We start from the raw sequence: 14809 nt of genomic DNA on the forward strand, positions 1-14809 counted from the left end.
TGTCTCAATGGTCTTAACAAATACTTAAAATTTGAAAATAAAAGAATAATTAATTAATTAACTAATTAAAAATGTTGAAGAAAAATATTCCTAAACTCTTTAATATGGTTAGCTTATCAGATAACAAGATATAGATCTGTATTTGCTATGAAATGATTCTATTACTCTAAATACCGAAACTATATGAAGCCACCTTAAAACCACACTCAATAATTCTATCATTAGATATAAAATGTCCATCATTCTAAAGTGTCATGGGATTCCTGTGTTCGTAATTATCTAATTAAAAAAAAACGTCTTCCAAAGAACTCAACCACTTATAAACTATTATTTGACTCTTTACTTTCTTCCTCTCCCCGTCTTCGCTTCAGGGTCCAATTCCCCTCCTTAAATCTACATCGTATGACATTCATATTCTTGTTTAACTTCTTTTGCTGTGGTCTTACAGTCGCTAGCCAACCGACTAGAAACAGCGGAAAATAAAGCCAACAGTCTAGACCAAGAGGTGAGTATCGACTACTTTTCAACGATACCCCTTATTCTTCCAATCCCTAATTATTTTACCGCTTAAGAAGGATTAAATAAAAAAAAGTATTTTGGGAAAATGTTTAAAAGTATATACGTTTAAGATTAAGACATATTTTATTTATTTTTTTATTTTTTAGAAAGTGGCTAAATATTTTTTAATGTAATTAATTTCAAACATGGACATTGTGCTTTTTATACTATAAATACAAATGGGTCTTAAGCAACAAAAAAAATTTATAAAGATTTAGGGATTGGTGCTATATGATTATTAATGTAATGAATGGAAACATGAACTTTGCGCTTTTTTAATGCGGCATTAGTTCCAACTGTTTCTTTTGTGCGTGTAGAAAACACCTGACACTTGGAAGGGTTTCACTGGGATTTAAGAGTTTCTGAAATAATCAGATCTGTCTGCGGAGAAAGATTGGATTTCTATAAATTAGTTCGTCCGAGAGGAGCCACTTACTTGCTTCTAGAGAATTTTAAGCGCATTTTAGTCCATAATAGCGTGATATCGGTGCTTTAGAAAAACTTTAAGATATCATTTTGTCAGTTAGAGATATCTTACTATTTATCCCATTTTTTGTGTCTGGAACTGAATGAGCCGGAAAAGAAAAAAAAAATCGACTTTGTCTTGTATCCACGCAACGTTTTTCTCTATTAATCTTTCACTATATTGTATATGAATAATAGCGATTCATTCATTCATTCCTTTTACCTTTTTCCTTTCTATTTCCCCTTCTTTTTTCCTTACCTTCTTTCTTTCGTTAATGGTTCTTTCCCTTTCTTACCTTCTTTCTTTCTCTCTTTCTTTTTTTCTCCACCCCCCCCCCCCCCTTCCCCCCGTCCCCCTTCCCATCTATTTTCTAAACAAAACCAAAAAAACAAAGATACTTCGCCGAGTGAATAGTTAAGTACGTATAGAATGTAAAACAAGACTTCTGTCGCCCCTTTTTATTTTCTTAGTCAGATTCCTCGCAGGTTAAAGTTCCTCTCTCCGTTAATTTCATTCATTTTTCCACACTCTTTAGCTACAGCAGTCTACACTGAATATGACTGAGAAAGGAGGTCATTTAAATCTCGCTCAACGAGAAGTAGAACACAGGAAATCCCAGCTTGAAAGAACAGAAGAAAAACTGGCAATGGAAAAGGTATGTGTGTGTTGCATTAGACAGTTTGATTCTATTTTTACCATCAAGTTCAAGCTTCAAATATTTTTATCGAGCTCTGAAATATCGCTTTATGCATGAGCCCCTTGCGAGAATTGAGCAACCACTTCTCGCGTTATCGAAGTAAAATATAAGCTTTACCTTTTAGCTTTAGGAGTGTACTATCACTACGCCACCCTTCATTCAAATAATAATTGTCCAACTAGTTGAATGGTAAATAGCACGTTGAACTTATCAAATAGTAAATTTTCCAAAAAAAGACGTATCGATTCTAACTTTCAAAATCCTGTTAGATTTTCTTTCTTTCTTTTTCTTTTCTTTTTTTCTTTATTTTTTCTTTATTTTCTTTCTTTCTTTATTATTTTTAATCCTTTTTTTTTTTTTTTTTTTTTTTTTTGTAGGAGCAAAATACAAAACTTTCAGCGAAACTCGAAACCACAGAGCAAAAGTAAGTGTTTGTTATCCAGCTGCATTCGTTGCTCGTGTTATTTAATTTACTTGCTACTAACTATTGCGCATGCGTGAATAGATTGTTTTCGACGGTGGGTGAATGCGATACTTTGAGGAGACAACTTGAGACCGCGCTTGAGAAAATAAGGAAGCACGAAGAAACTGCTTTGATAAATGAGGTAAGAAGATATTTTGCGGTTATTGTTTGAGTTATTGTAAAAGGAAAACCTTTATTCCTCACCCGTCACTCTTCAAGCTTTCCAAGAAATCAATTTGTACAGCGCTTCAAATCGTTTTCATGATCTAACAGGGGCGGCGGAAGCTGTAAAAATCTTTGGGGGGGGGGGGGGGGCTGTAATATTATGTTTAACGCAACAAAAGTTAGTTTTACTTAATGCGTACAATTTTTTTTTTTTTTTTTTTTTTTTTGCAGGCAAAGCATAACCATACTATAGAAGCCATGAAAGCTGAAATGGAAAAGGTAATGTCCAGTTTAGACATCAAGCTTTTTTTTTTTTTTTTTTTTTAGCATTCCGTACGCGACAAGTACGACGTCTGAATCACTTGAATTTGACAGAAAATAATAATAAATTCGACTGAGCGAGTCGTAAAAAGCGACCAAAAATCTGTATTGATTCAAACGTCGAACTTCCTCGCGTCAAATGCGATGCATAAAGTCTAAAGGCTCAATATTACGGCGGCTATGGATAAAAACCTAGTGCTTCAGCTGGCTTTTGTTAACGCGTGCTATCGTTGAGTTTATAGCGAGTAGCAATTAAATCCGACGTTTGAATTAGACTTCATTGAATTTTTTAAAGACAATTAGATTTGACGCGGCAAAAGTTCGACGTCCGATCTGGACCTAAAGTACAACAAAATTTTCCCAGTTTGCTAGGAATGTCTGGGAGTGGCCACTCAACGATGATTATAGAAAGTTCGACCAGTGTTTTTGGGTTAAGTAAAACATGGTACTTGCCCCCAGTCCTTTTCAACTCTTGATCTTCTAAATGCTATTTATCATCGTTTAGAGTAAAGAATATATCGCAGACAAGAGGAGTAGTTTAGCAGAAAGTATGCAGTGGTTGAAAGAAGACTCGAACAAGATTAGCGAGAAGAATATTAGATATGAAGAAGAAATCAAACAGCTGAATCAGGTAACGGAATACGTATCAAAAACTACACAGCAAGACCAAGCAAGGCACTTTTTGTATCAAAGCGCAGGAGCGCTTTTCTCAGAGCTCTTATTTCTTACTGCGCATGCTCGATGTAATAATTTTTTGTCGAGCATGCGCAGTAAGAAATAAGGTCTGGGAACGAGATATTAGGAAAGGGCTGAAAACCTGAAAAATGCGCATGCGTTAACCCATGTATGACATCCAAACTTTTTTTCCTTTTTTTTTACGGCGTTTACTTCTAATTCACTTGTTGTATTCAACACAACAACACAGGCCCAACTAGTAAAGCCTGGTTCAGCAACGCAAACGCAAGCGCAAACGCAAACGCAAGAAAACTATGTGTGAACTACAGTAACGCAAACGCAAGGAATGGAAAATTTTTCATTTTCTTGTGCTTGCGTTTGCGTTTGCGTTTGCGTTTTTAACGTGTGAACCGGAGAAAACGCAAACGCAAGCACAAACGCAAGACGTGGTTCACACGAGCAACGCAAACGCAAACGCAAGGAAAATACGCGTGAACTATAAACAATCACTACTGCGCATGCGTATCTTAATTTACTTGCATTTGCGTTGTACGTGTGAACATTGCTTGCGCTTGCGTTTGCGCTTGCGTTTGCGTTTGCGTTTGCGTTGCTCGTGTGAACCAGGCTTAACCACTAGTCATTCTAATTCACTTGTATTCGACACAACAACACAGGCCCAACTAGTAACCACTAGTCATTGTCAGTAAATCATACACGTGAGCAAAAAAATACACAGGAATCCCAAATTTAACACTACTAGCCACACTTAAAGCGTAGTCCAAGTTTACTCACACTAACCAACACAAACACAACATCATTAACCATTAGCCACATTAAAAGTACACAGCAAACCCAATTCTAATCATCGTCAGTCATATTAAAGAAGTACACAGGCAACCCAAAATGAAAAAAATCAATGTTGTACTACACTAAATATAACACGACTATACACGAGCAGATGATAAAGGAACATTTTGTTTGTTTTAAGGAGCTGAATGCAGTTTCACGTAAGCTTGCACAGACAGAAACAGCACTAGATATGCAAACTAAGGTATATTAAAAATCACCAAACATCCTTCCCCAGCTCCTTCACCCTTTTATGGATCAAAGCTGCCACTTTACCCGATATTCCTTCAATTATCCATTCTTCCATCTATTTCTTTCATGTATTCATCCATCCAGCTATCATTTTAATTCCAGCCCATTATTTACTCATTCCTACATTTATTTACTTATCTATCCATCCATCCAGATATCTCATTCTCATTCCCATATCCATCTTTTTTTCCGAAAACCCAATAGCTACTCATATATCCATCCATCCAACCATGCTTCTATCCATTCATCCTTCCATCCATTTACTCTTTACACGTCTATTTACCTATATTTTTTCTAAATTTGTTTTTGTTTTACAGCTTCGCGAAGAACTAGAAAATGATCGTAGTCGAATGCGTGAAGAGATGCGCATCTTCGAAGCAAAGGTTACACATTTCGTCCAAGTCAAAGTCAGCCATTCAAACGTTGAGTAAAAGAATGGATTGAGTTGGATTTGCAGTATACGTTGAGGCTGTTTTAGGGAACAAAACGGAAGCCATCTTGGAGACATGTGAATAATTGTTCAAGGTGTTAAAAAAGGTCTCTATCATTGCAAGCTCACCGTTCGTCTCGCTTCGATGCAAAAGCACGGCTACCTTTCAAGATGGCGCAAAGAACTGTGAAAGGGGCTATTCTAACTCGACCCTATCTTTTCCTTTATCTCGGAACGGATAACAGAAATCTTGAAATTGCTTTCTAATTTAAAACTTCTTACTGAAAATTTTCTTTTTCTAGTTATTAGTTACAGAAGATGTAAAAGAGGAAATCTCTGGACGCGCCAACCGTCTCGAAGAAAAGTTAGGACAGAGCATGCGCACTACTGATGACGTCGCGTCTAGGTTAGCTTCAAGAAGCGCAGACATGGAAGCTGTTACTCGATCATTGGTAAGTAACCATGGAAACGAGTTGGAAATCTTTACTTGTTATTCAGTATGTACATATTTTAGCGTTTTTTTATGCAATGGCAACAAACGTTTGCTGTAGTGAAATTTAAATTTAAAACATAAATAGCCCTTGTTTTGCGAGGCTATCACTCGTAGCTAACAAACCTTTGCCTCTTTTTGCGACCTCTTTACCTTGCGCGTAATATTTTCCCATTTCAGACTACATGTCATTCTCTCGAGAATAAGATTCCTTGTTTGAACTGTATCCATATTCATGCGTCTTTCGTGCGCAACCGTTAAACAATGAAATGATACTCTAGGGAATGACAGGTGGTGTCTGAAATGGGAAAAAATTACGCTTAAGCTGTAAAGATATATATGAATTCAAAGGACATTTTTGCGCACTATTAACAATAAACCTCTTTATCTCGCTTTAGAATAAATAATGAAATAATAACTCCTTAAATAAATCTTAAATAACTCGTTCTTGTTTCATTAAATTACATTTTCAAACAAAATTAAGTAAATTTAGATATTCATATGTATGAAGCTAATACCCCATGTGATTGTTCAAAATCAATTCTCAAATAACATTCTATGTTTAATAATATCAACTAGGACGAGGATACACTAGAGCAAACACAACCGGTAAATATATCATAAACACTACTAAATAAGTAAATAAACCAGAATATCATAGAATATAAAATCAATAAAAGGATCTAAAAAAAAACACGAATACGTATCTTCTTTTTTTTTTTTTTAATAAAAAATAAAAAGCTCCAATCTGCCCAATTTAGTGAGATATCTCATATAACATAAATGCTCTTTTATTTCAACCCTATCGGCTTTTAGCCAGCGTTGCCTAGTGGTCTGCGGTGGTTACTTCAAGAAGTAAGGGGTAGGGCGACACGGCTGACCTCCAAACAACGCAGGCTAGAAGCCAATAGCGTAGAAATAAAAGAGTATTTCTTAAGTGCTTATAAACCCTGATTCAATATTCTCAGTATTGATTATACTTGGACTAAATAGTTGGATGGTAAAATATTTCTTGATTTGAGAGTTGCGTCTTAAAGTCATAAAGATTCACTTCCAATAATTTCAATTACAATAATCTGTGACGTCATTTAAGGCGTTCGAGTGTACTTCTGATAACTAGCAATACAAAATGTTGGCCATCTTTAGGGAAGAGATTTAAAATAACTTTCAGGTTAACCATGAGTAAAATAATGACGCTCTTTAGAATCTATGGGTGTAAATCGTTAAATTTTGTATATATTTATTTCAATAAAGTTAGTCACTAAAAAGCTAGAAATCTGTGATCGCTGAGAATCATGGAAAATATTTCATATCCAACAAGTAAAGCTTTTGACACAAACTGCAGCAGTTGATGATGCTCAGAGGAGGTGAACTTGAGTAACTGGTAAAAGATCTCAAGTCCATCAACAGTTATCAAGCGGTTGAAACAGGTAAAATGTATCTACCCATAATCCTTGTCGGTCTCAGCTTTGTAGCTTTTCAGGTGACTAACTCTATTGAAATAATTGTATTTAATGAAACAATAATACTATCAAGGAAAACTATAATAATATTCGATTCCTGTTTTTAAAAGTTCTCTTTAAATTTTGATATGATATTTGACATATGATGCTTCTTGCTGAAGTTCTTTATTTCATTTTTCATCTAGTCCCAACTAGAAAGCCTTGTCAACAGGCTTAAAGTCGAGAAGGGTCAGATAGCAGCGGCACTAAGGGAAGAACAAGCCAAGAGTGAACTTCTCTTGAAGGAAATCAAAGACGCTAGTGAGGTATGTCTTGCTTTGAAATCATAAAGTTGTTGATAGAATTGGAACTTGTAGACAATTTTAGAATTCGTTGCAGCACAATTTTTATTGTATGTTATGTCCAATGACACACGTGCAACTGCTGCTGATGTAGGTGCGTTGCTGTTTTGCGCTGGCATTGTCAGGAAACAAAACGAAAATAGCGTTGCCAAACATGACACGGTTTTGTTTGCAAAGTTTTATTTATTTATTTATTTATTTATTTATTTATTTATTTGTTTATTTACTTATTCATTTATTTATTTATTTATTTATTATTAGTATTATTAGTGTTATTAGTATTATTATTGTTATTATTATTATTATTCCTTCCTCCCTTCCTTCCTCCCTCCTTCCTTCCTTCCTTACATCCTTCTGTTTGTCTGTCTGTCTTTCTTCCTTCCTTCCTTCCTTTCTTACTTCCTTCCTTTCTTCCTTCCTTCTGTTTGTCTGTCTGTCTTTCTTCCTTCCTTCCTTCCTTTCTTACTTCCTTTCTTACTTCCTTCCTTTCTTCCTTCCTTCTGTTTGTCTGTCTGTCTGTTTTTCTTTCGTTCCTTCTTCCTTCCTTCCTCTCTTCCTTCCTTCCTATTTTTCCCCAGTAAAGTACTACAAGACTGTCCAAGAGTCTCTATGAAAACTGTCATAACTTACTTAATAATTCATCTCATATCCATATTAGTTTTCCTGTAAGAACGAGTTCAGTCTATGATGGAGGAATGTTTAAGGTTTAAAAATGAGGTCTGAAAACTCGTTTTCGAATGCTTATTTAAATATGCACTGGCAAAATCAAATGCGTTTCAAAGATTTTTCTGGCATTTATATGACAAAAAGCTATTAGAAAACGAAGAAACTTTAACGAGAAAATAACAAAGAAACTTAATATTTGTCAGTTTTTTGTCATTAAATATTAAAAACATGCACACACCTTTCTACTTATTCTTTCTCTGTGTTATTCTGTATCAAGTTTTCAATATTCCTCTTCTTTGTTTTGAAAGCCATCTCTTTCAAGCGTCTATTATTTATCATTTCAAAGCATAGTTACCATGGTTATATGTAAGCCTAAGACTTGATTAGCTCTGACATGAGAAACCATTAAAGGATCTTATTAAAAAACACCAACTCTGTGCAACCAAATACGTACATCATTAGCTATTTATGAGAATAGTTCAGCATGTGTCTTGAATTTGAGAGACAATATATGTAGAATCGATTCTGTCGAGATAAGAATGAGTGTAAGATTGTTAATCAGACAAGGACAGTGGTGTGATAGTAGAGGAATGCTTGACAATGTTAGGGATTTGTATTGACGTTCATCGCAAGTATTTGAATAGTTTCAAGAATTCTTGATGTCAGTCAATTTAAAAGGACTTTAGATTTTACCTTTAAATTTCCTACGCGATGTGAGACTTTGAGCTACGATTTCTCGGTGACGATGTTCCTTGAATTCTAACACATCTCATCCAACAGCGTCTTGTGATTTCAGTTCTTTTTCACTTTGTTTTTCTCCTCGTTTCGTTATTTTATATTTTTCTGCTGGGACTAGAGAGCAAGAAGCATTGAGTGGAAGCTAAGGAATTCCTAAAATCCATTCACAAATCAAGAATTCTTTGCTAAACTATTCCAAAAAAATACACACTGTTTTCTTGGACAATTTTTTTCGCTTTTTGCATTGGAAACAAGACCAAGTTTCTCGTACTTACGGATTACTCTGGACTCCTTGCAAGGCTCGAACTCTCCGAACCATGGCTAGAAGCGAAAGCATTAGACAAGAGACACCAAATAGACTCAGTTCATTGAGTCCTCCGTGCATCAAGATGGAAGAAGCTGGCCTTGTGTTATTCTTGTGCCGGGGTCGAGATCGTGCGAAGATTGTCTGCAGAAATTCTTCGAAATCTTTGGCGAAATTCAAAGAAAAGGTCAAAGGTTTTTTGTACTAGCATTCTTTGCCTAACCTATTCGTTTGTGTTAGTGCGATAACTATCGGTGTTAGGATTTATTCCATCCAACAGATTTTTAATAAATTGTGTATCTTTAATATTGCATAATTTTATAATGGTTATTGTGGAGGAAGTTTAAGACATGCTTTAGGAATATACGATATAAATATAGTTCTTCCTTTTTCCCCTTTTATTTTTTTGTTTTGTTTTTGTTTTTGTTTTGTTTTTTCGTTTGTTTGGTTTTTGTTTGGTTTTTGTTTTCTTTTTTTTTTTTTTTTCTTTTTTTTTTTTATTATTTATTTATTTATTTATTTTTATTATTATTTTTTAATCTAATTTTTTTTTTTTTTTTTTTGGCTTTTTGGTTTTTTTATTTTTTATTTTTTGGATTTTTTTCTTTTCATTTTTTTCGTTACTTCGTTTGGTTTTATTTTTGCTATTCATCTCTTTTTTCTTTCCTTCGTTCCTTCTTTCTTTCTCTCTTCCTTCATTTCTTTCTTTCGTTTCTCTCTAATTTTCCTTCTTTTTCCTTCCATTCTTTTCTTTCTTTATTCCCTCTGTCTTTCCCACCTTCCTTTTTTCTCTCTTTTCTTTCAATATCATTTATCAATTTTCTGTTTGCTTTTCAGGCACGAAGCAGTCTTGAAGCGCTTTTGACAAACGTCAAAGCTGAAAACACAAAATTAGAAGAAAAAATACAGGTACTGAGAAAATATCGTGTTTACTTGAAATAATAACCTTCCAGTAATAGACGTTTCGGCTTGGGCATAATATTTTCCCATTTTAGTCCACGTCCCATTCCCTAGAGTATCATTTCTTTGTTTAATGGTTGTGCTTGAGGAGACACAGAAGTATGGATACGACTTAAGCAAATAATTATATTCTCAAGAGAATGACACGTGGTCTGAAATGGGAAAGCATAACGCCCAAAGTAGAGAGGTCTATTATGCTATAGAGGCTTTGTACCATCACGTGATGGCAGCCATGACAGGAGGCATAACAATAGTCTTTTCCACCCTGGGAAACTGAATCCTTTCTCATGTAATTCAGATTAGACCAGAATCAATTGTTCCTGCCCCTGTCATGGCTGCCATCACGTGATGGTGCAAAGCCTCTATAAGAATTATGTTTTGCACCACCACGTGACGGCAGCCATATTAGATGTCAGGAACAATACAATCGTTTTACATAAGAAAGAATCCAATCAATTCCCGAGAGCAAAGGGAGTTTATTGTTCTGCATCTAACCACAGGCAGCCCAATCTGTATTATTGGCGTGGGCACGTGATGGTGCAAAACCTCTATATCATCTATATACTTTATATGCTGCCCCGCCGTTATTTTTGGCCGTGTTTAATAGAGGGACCTGAGCCGATTTTCTTTTTCTCGTTCGTTTTCCAACGAAGAATTGTGTAATTTTCAACTAAACCGCAATTGTTCTATTTCTAAAATCTTGTTTATTTCAAAACAGAGTGAAGAGTTATCCCGGACTATAAACGGACGAGAAGCTGAAGAAGCCAAAGAATTATGGGAAGCGGAAATGAAAGCGAGAACGAAACTAGGCACAATGGTATGGAATCTTTGTTAAAGTTTGACCTTCTCTTATAGCCTACATTGCTCGGCGGTCTGGGGTGTATGAGATTAATCGGCATGTAACGAAAATGACGATATACTTTAAACCAATCACAGCGCGTGAAACCACTATTGAGCCAATGCGGACAATACTAATATACGGTACTGACACGGCACGGTACGTTCCTATATCTTTCACGGTCATTTAAGAACAATGGTCATTCTAGAACATTGCTCGCGGCACGGCAACGTGTATGGAACAAACCAAGTTTGCTGAGACTCATGCTGCCACCCATTCAATGACACTATCATGAATAAGATTCTATTCACGGGCGGTAATAGTGAAAATTAATAATGATAAAAAACTATTCTTGCTGAGGTTAATAATCATATAGAGAAGTTGTAGTATGACTGTGAAAAGCTCACGGCACGAAAACGGTCGTGACACGGCAAGGAATACCCCAGACCAATGATATTGCTCGAGAATTTACTCTCCATCCAATCAAATGCCCGGAACGCAGCACGAACACGGCGCGGACACAGTCACGCCAAGGTCACGGCACTGCCCAAGTACGGCAGACGTACCAATCACATTGCGCGAGAAAAGAATACGCCAATAATAATTCTAGAAAAAAACACGGTCTTGGTAAAACACGGATACGACACCGATTCTAAGAAGTCGATACTATGAAGTAAAATGTACTTTCGTTATTCTATATCTTATAGATTGTGTCAATAGAAAAGAAACTAGCCGATGCACAAGCAGCTCTTGATGAGGTAAGTTTATTATTCTTCGTTGTCTTATCGCTCCCTCGCGTTTGCAGTTGTCGTTTGAGCGAAGCACAATTGCAAAGCGGGAAAGAAGTATAACGGAGATTTCCTTTCTTGTTTCCTCCCACTTCCTTTTCTTTTTTCTCTTTCCTTTCTTTCCTTTCTACAGCATTCCTTTCGTTTATTCTTTCTTTGTTTTCGTACGATTTTGTGTTTCGTTGTGTTCCTTATCTCCTGCCTATAACTATTTCCAAAGCAAATAATATATATTTATTTTTTTAGGAAAAAAGAAAAACTCGTAAGGTTTTGGAATTAAAAAAGGCAGTGGAGGCCAAACTGGAAGCCCAAGATGACAGGTATACAAGAAAATAGGTATTGAATATTAAGTATTGCATTCATTTTCTCACTTATTCTTTTTCATTTCTTTTCCTTTTTTTTTTTTTTTTTTTTTTTTTTTCATAGGTCTACCCATCATCACAAGGAGATCGTTGCTCTAAAATCTCAGTTAAAATCATACAAGCGTAGATTGAAGGTACGACCGATTTTAATTCTTACACTTTCGTTGACTAACACAGATTGTTAAGACATAGCTTTGTCTCCCTGTCTGTCTGTCTGCCTATCTGTTTTCCTCCTTTCTTATGCTCTTAAAGTCATTAAAACAGTAATATAACTTTATATGGCCCTTTAGAATACACTCAACAAACTTACTCGATTCTGATTGGACAAGAGGAATACAATTAAATCCCAAATTGTACTCTGTAGAGTCCCAATTAAGTTGCTCAATTTTGTTGTGTGTTATAAACAAAAAATCGCATAATCTTCTCGTACAATTTGGAAATTATAGACACTCGTGGTGTTTTGGAAATTCTCCAATTGGACTCGCCTAACGGCTTGTCCAATTTTGAAAACTTTCAAAACATCAAAATTTGCTCATCGGTCTCAGCTTTTTATTGGAACGAGCATAAATAGTTTGTTATCTTTTATGCCAAGATATTTTAAATTTTCAATGGCTGTGGCGTTTTTATTATTTTCATATCTCTCTTTCCCTTTGCTGTTACGTTTACTTGGTTTCCCGCTCATTCTTTAACTCTTACTCTTACTCTTGCTCTTGCTCTTCACTCTTCACTCTTCACTCTTCACTCTTCACTCTTCACTCTTCACTCTTCACTCTTCACTCTTCACTCTTCACTCTTCACTCTTCCCTCTTCACTCTTCACTCTTCACTCTTCACGTCGCGTAGTAATATCACCAAACCCAATGGAAGGCGCTAATGCTTGACTGATGAATGTTTATACTATTTTACCTCTTACTTCCTCTATCCGTCCGTCCCCCCTCCCCCTCCCTTCGCTTTTAAGTTCCTCGACCTATTTTTCCTTCCTTTTTTTTATTTTTATTTCATTTTATGTTGCTCTTTTTCTTTCCTATTTCTTCGTCTTTTCCTTTTATCTTATTTTTAATCTTTGATATATCCCAATGTTTCCCTCAGTTTACTATAAGCCCATTATACTGTACAGTGGAGAGTACATTCTACTTTTTTGTACTTCTTTTATTTGTTTTTCTTCCTTCCTTCCCTCCCTTTCTACCCTTCTTTCCTTTTTCTTTCTTCTTCCGTCTTTTATTTCTTTACTAACCAATATTCATTTTTCTTTTCCCTTAATCACTAGGAATACGAGACTTCGGAAGGACGCATTCCGAGTATACGAAGTGAATTCGACAAAGAACGAGCTGCTACAGAATCACACATATCCTCTCTAAGACGACAGGTAAAAAATACTCGGATCTCGATAGATCTCTTTACCTATTAATGGAGAAAAAGCTTTCGACCCTCGTTCTCATGACAATGTTCTTTTCAGATCGATCATCTCTCGGAGAGGCTTCGTCAAGAGATGGAAACCCGAACACGACTCGAACTAACCAATAAACAGCAACAGCAAGGTATTGATAACATCTGGTTTTGTTAGATAACTTGATACCTTCCAATGATAACGATAATTTTATTTTAACATTTAGAAACATCCACAGCGAAGGCTAATGAAAAGGTAAAAGTCGCCAATTCTTTTAATTCTCTACTTTCACATCCCCATAATACTTTGCATCTTTGGGGGGTAAACAGAGGGTAAAAACCCACTTATTTTGCTGAAGGCTGATCAGACAATGTTGACAATACCTTGTTTGGTATCCAAAAATAAAATGAAGAAGTAAAAAACAGAAAAAGATAGAAGCTTGAAGACGTTTAAGGTAAATTTTTAAAACATTTTCGTAAAGTCAATACATTTTCTGTAAGACCAAAACTCTTGATGATCTGTACACGCAAAAATAACTTGGAATAAACTGATAATCAGTATTGTACAGATAAAGGCAGGTATAGTATAAATTCAATTAAGAAACCTTTCAATTTGGGACAGTTTTTTGATTGGTTACCCCCCAAAGACGCAAGGCATTATGGGGATGTGAAAGTAGAGAATGCTCAAAAAAGATCAAACGTTTTAAGAATCTTTTCTGAAAATATATTATTTTGTTTGAAGGAAATGGCCTACGAACGCGAGAGACTGGAGAGAACCAATCGTCAATTAGAAGAAGAAATTGCCCGTACAAGGGTAAGTACGCAGAATAAGCTTTTCTAGTTTGGGTTTCCTGTACCACAGGTATCCCACCATGTCTAAATCTTTCTTATTTACACTGATCTTTTTAATCCAGGCGTACTATGAAAGTAATTATGTTGAAAAGGGACAACTGGATGCCTTCAAAAAAGAGATAGAAACGAAGGTAACTTATTTTTAGGAGAACTTTTTATACATACCTTTACGTTGGGTGCAATGTTTTCCCATTTCAGACCACCTGTCATTCCCTAGAGTATCATTTCTTTGTCTAATGGTTGCGCATGAGAAGACGCGTGATTATGAATACAGTACAGTACAATACAATACAATACAAATAAAGATTCTTATTCTCAAGAGAATGACACGTGGTCTGAAATGAGAAAACATTACGCCCAAGAACTCTGTTGTTGGATACATTTTGTAATGTTTTTTTTCTTTGTCTTTAGTCACGCTTTCAAATAACTCGGAAACTAGAAGAAGTCAATCAACACCTTGCTGACGAGGTAAGGGCCTATAACATGCTGTACACAAACCCCCCACCCCTATAAACACCGAGTATTGGATGTAATTATTATTTTTTGTTTGTTTGTTTGTTTTTGTTTTCGTTGTCGCCTATAACGTTCTTGAGAAGATACGATTATATGGATACAACTCTAACTTCCCACAAGGCTGGAAATACATTTTCAAAACATAACGCCCTTATTATAAGATTCCAGTAGTTCCTTTACTTGATGCACTCCTGAGATAAAAATCAACCCATTTAGAATATGAAGGTGTGTAGCAG

The 14809-nt window shown here is 35.6% G+C and overlaps 1 protein-coding gene and 1 long non-coding RNA gene across 5 annotated transcripts in view; one reads left to right on the plus strand and one right to left on the minus strand.

The window, feature by feature from the left end:
• The window catches only part of LOC116297106 (uncharacterized), a 43611-nt gene that overhangs the window by 26180 nt on the left and 2622 nt on the right, over positions 1–14809 (plus strand). The window contains exons 29-50 of one of the 4 annotated variants that reach the window (XM_089035090.1): positions 449–505; positions 1560–1679; positions 2099–2145; positions 2227–2326; positions 2581–2628; positions 3176–3301; positions 4334–4396; positions 4761–4865; positions 5176–5325; positions 5943–5972; positions 7012–7131; positions 9713–9784; positions 10554–10652; positions 11381–11431; positions 11708–11781; positions 11888–11957; positions 13090–13188; positions 13279–13360; positions 13436–13464; positions 13951–14022; positions 14123–14191; positions 14472–14528. In XM_089035090.1, the coding sequence (XP_088891216.1) occupies positions 449–505; positions 1560–1679; positions 2099–2145; positions 2227–2326; positions 2581–2628; positions 3176–3301; positions 4334–4396; positions 4761–4865; positions 5176–5325; positions 5943–5972; positions 7012–7131; positions 9713–9784; positions 10554–10652; positions 11381–11431; positions 11708–11781; positions 11888–11957; positions 13090–13188; positions 13279–13360; positions 13436–13464; positions 13951–14022; positions 14123–14191; positions 14472–14528 (1740 nt within the window). The remainder of the gene's footprint in view (positions 1–448; positions 506–1559; positions 1680–2098; positions 2146–2226; positions 2327–2580; positions 2629–3175; positions 3302–4333; positions 4397–4760; positions 4866–5175; positions 5326–5942; positions 5973–7011; positions 7132–9712; positions 9785–10553; positions 10653–11380; positions 11432–11707; positions 11782–11887; positions 11958–13089; positions 13189–13278; positions 13361–13435; positions 13465–13950; positions 14023–14122; positions 14192–14471; positions 14529–14809) is intronic. The other 3 variants (XM_089035092.1, XM_089035091.1, XM_089035094.1) reach the window with 3 other exon arrangements.
• On the minus strand, positions 7454–9126 carry LOC116297107 (uncharacterized). The gene is made up of 3 exons (XR_004197193.2): positions 8847–9126; positions 8527–8685; positions 7454–8358 (listed from the first exon to the last, which is right to left on the minus strand). It is a non-coding gene; the product is annotated as an uncharacterized LOC116297107 (long non-coding RNA).

Source organism: Actinia tenebrosa, unplaced genomic scaffold, assembly GCF_029948245.1.
Source record: "Actinia tenebrosa isolate PJP-AT-01 unplaced genomic scaffold, QUT_ActTen_1.0 PGA_scaffold3__52_contigs__length_22856419, whole genome shotgun sequence".
Classification (NCBI taxonomy): domain Eukaryota; kingdom Metazoa; phylum Cnidaria; class Anthozoa; order Actiniaria; family Actiniidae; genus Actinia; species Actinia tenebrosa.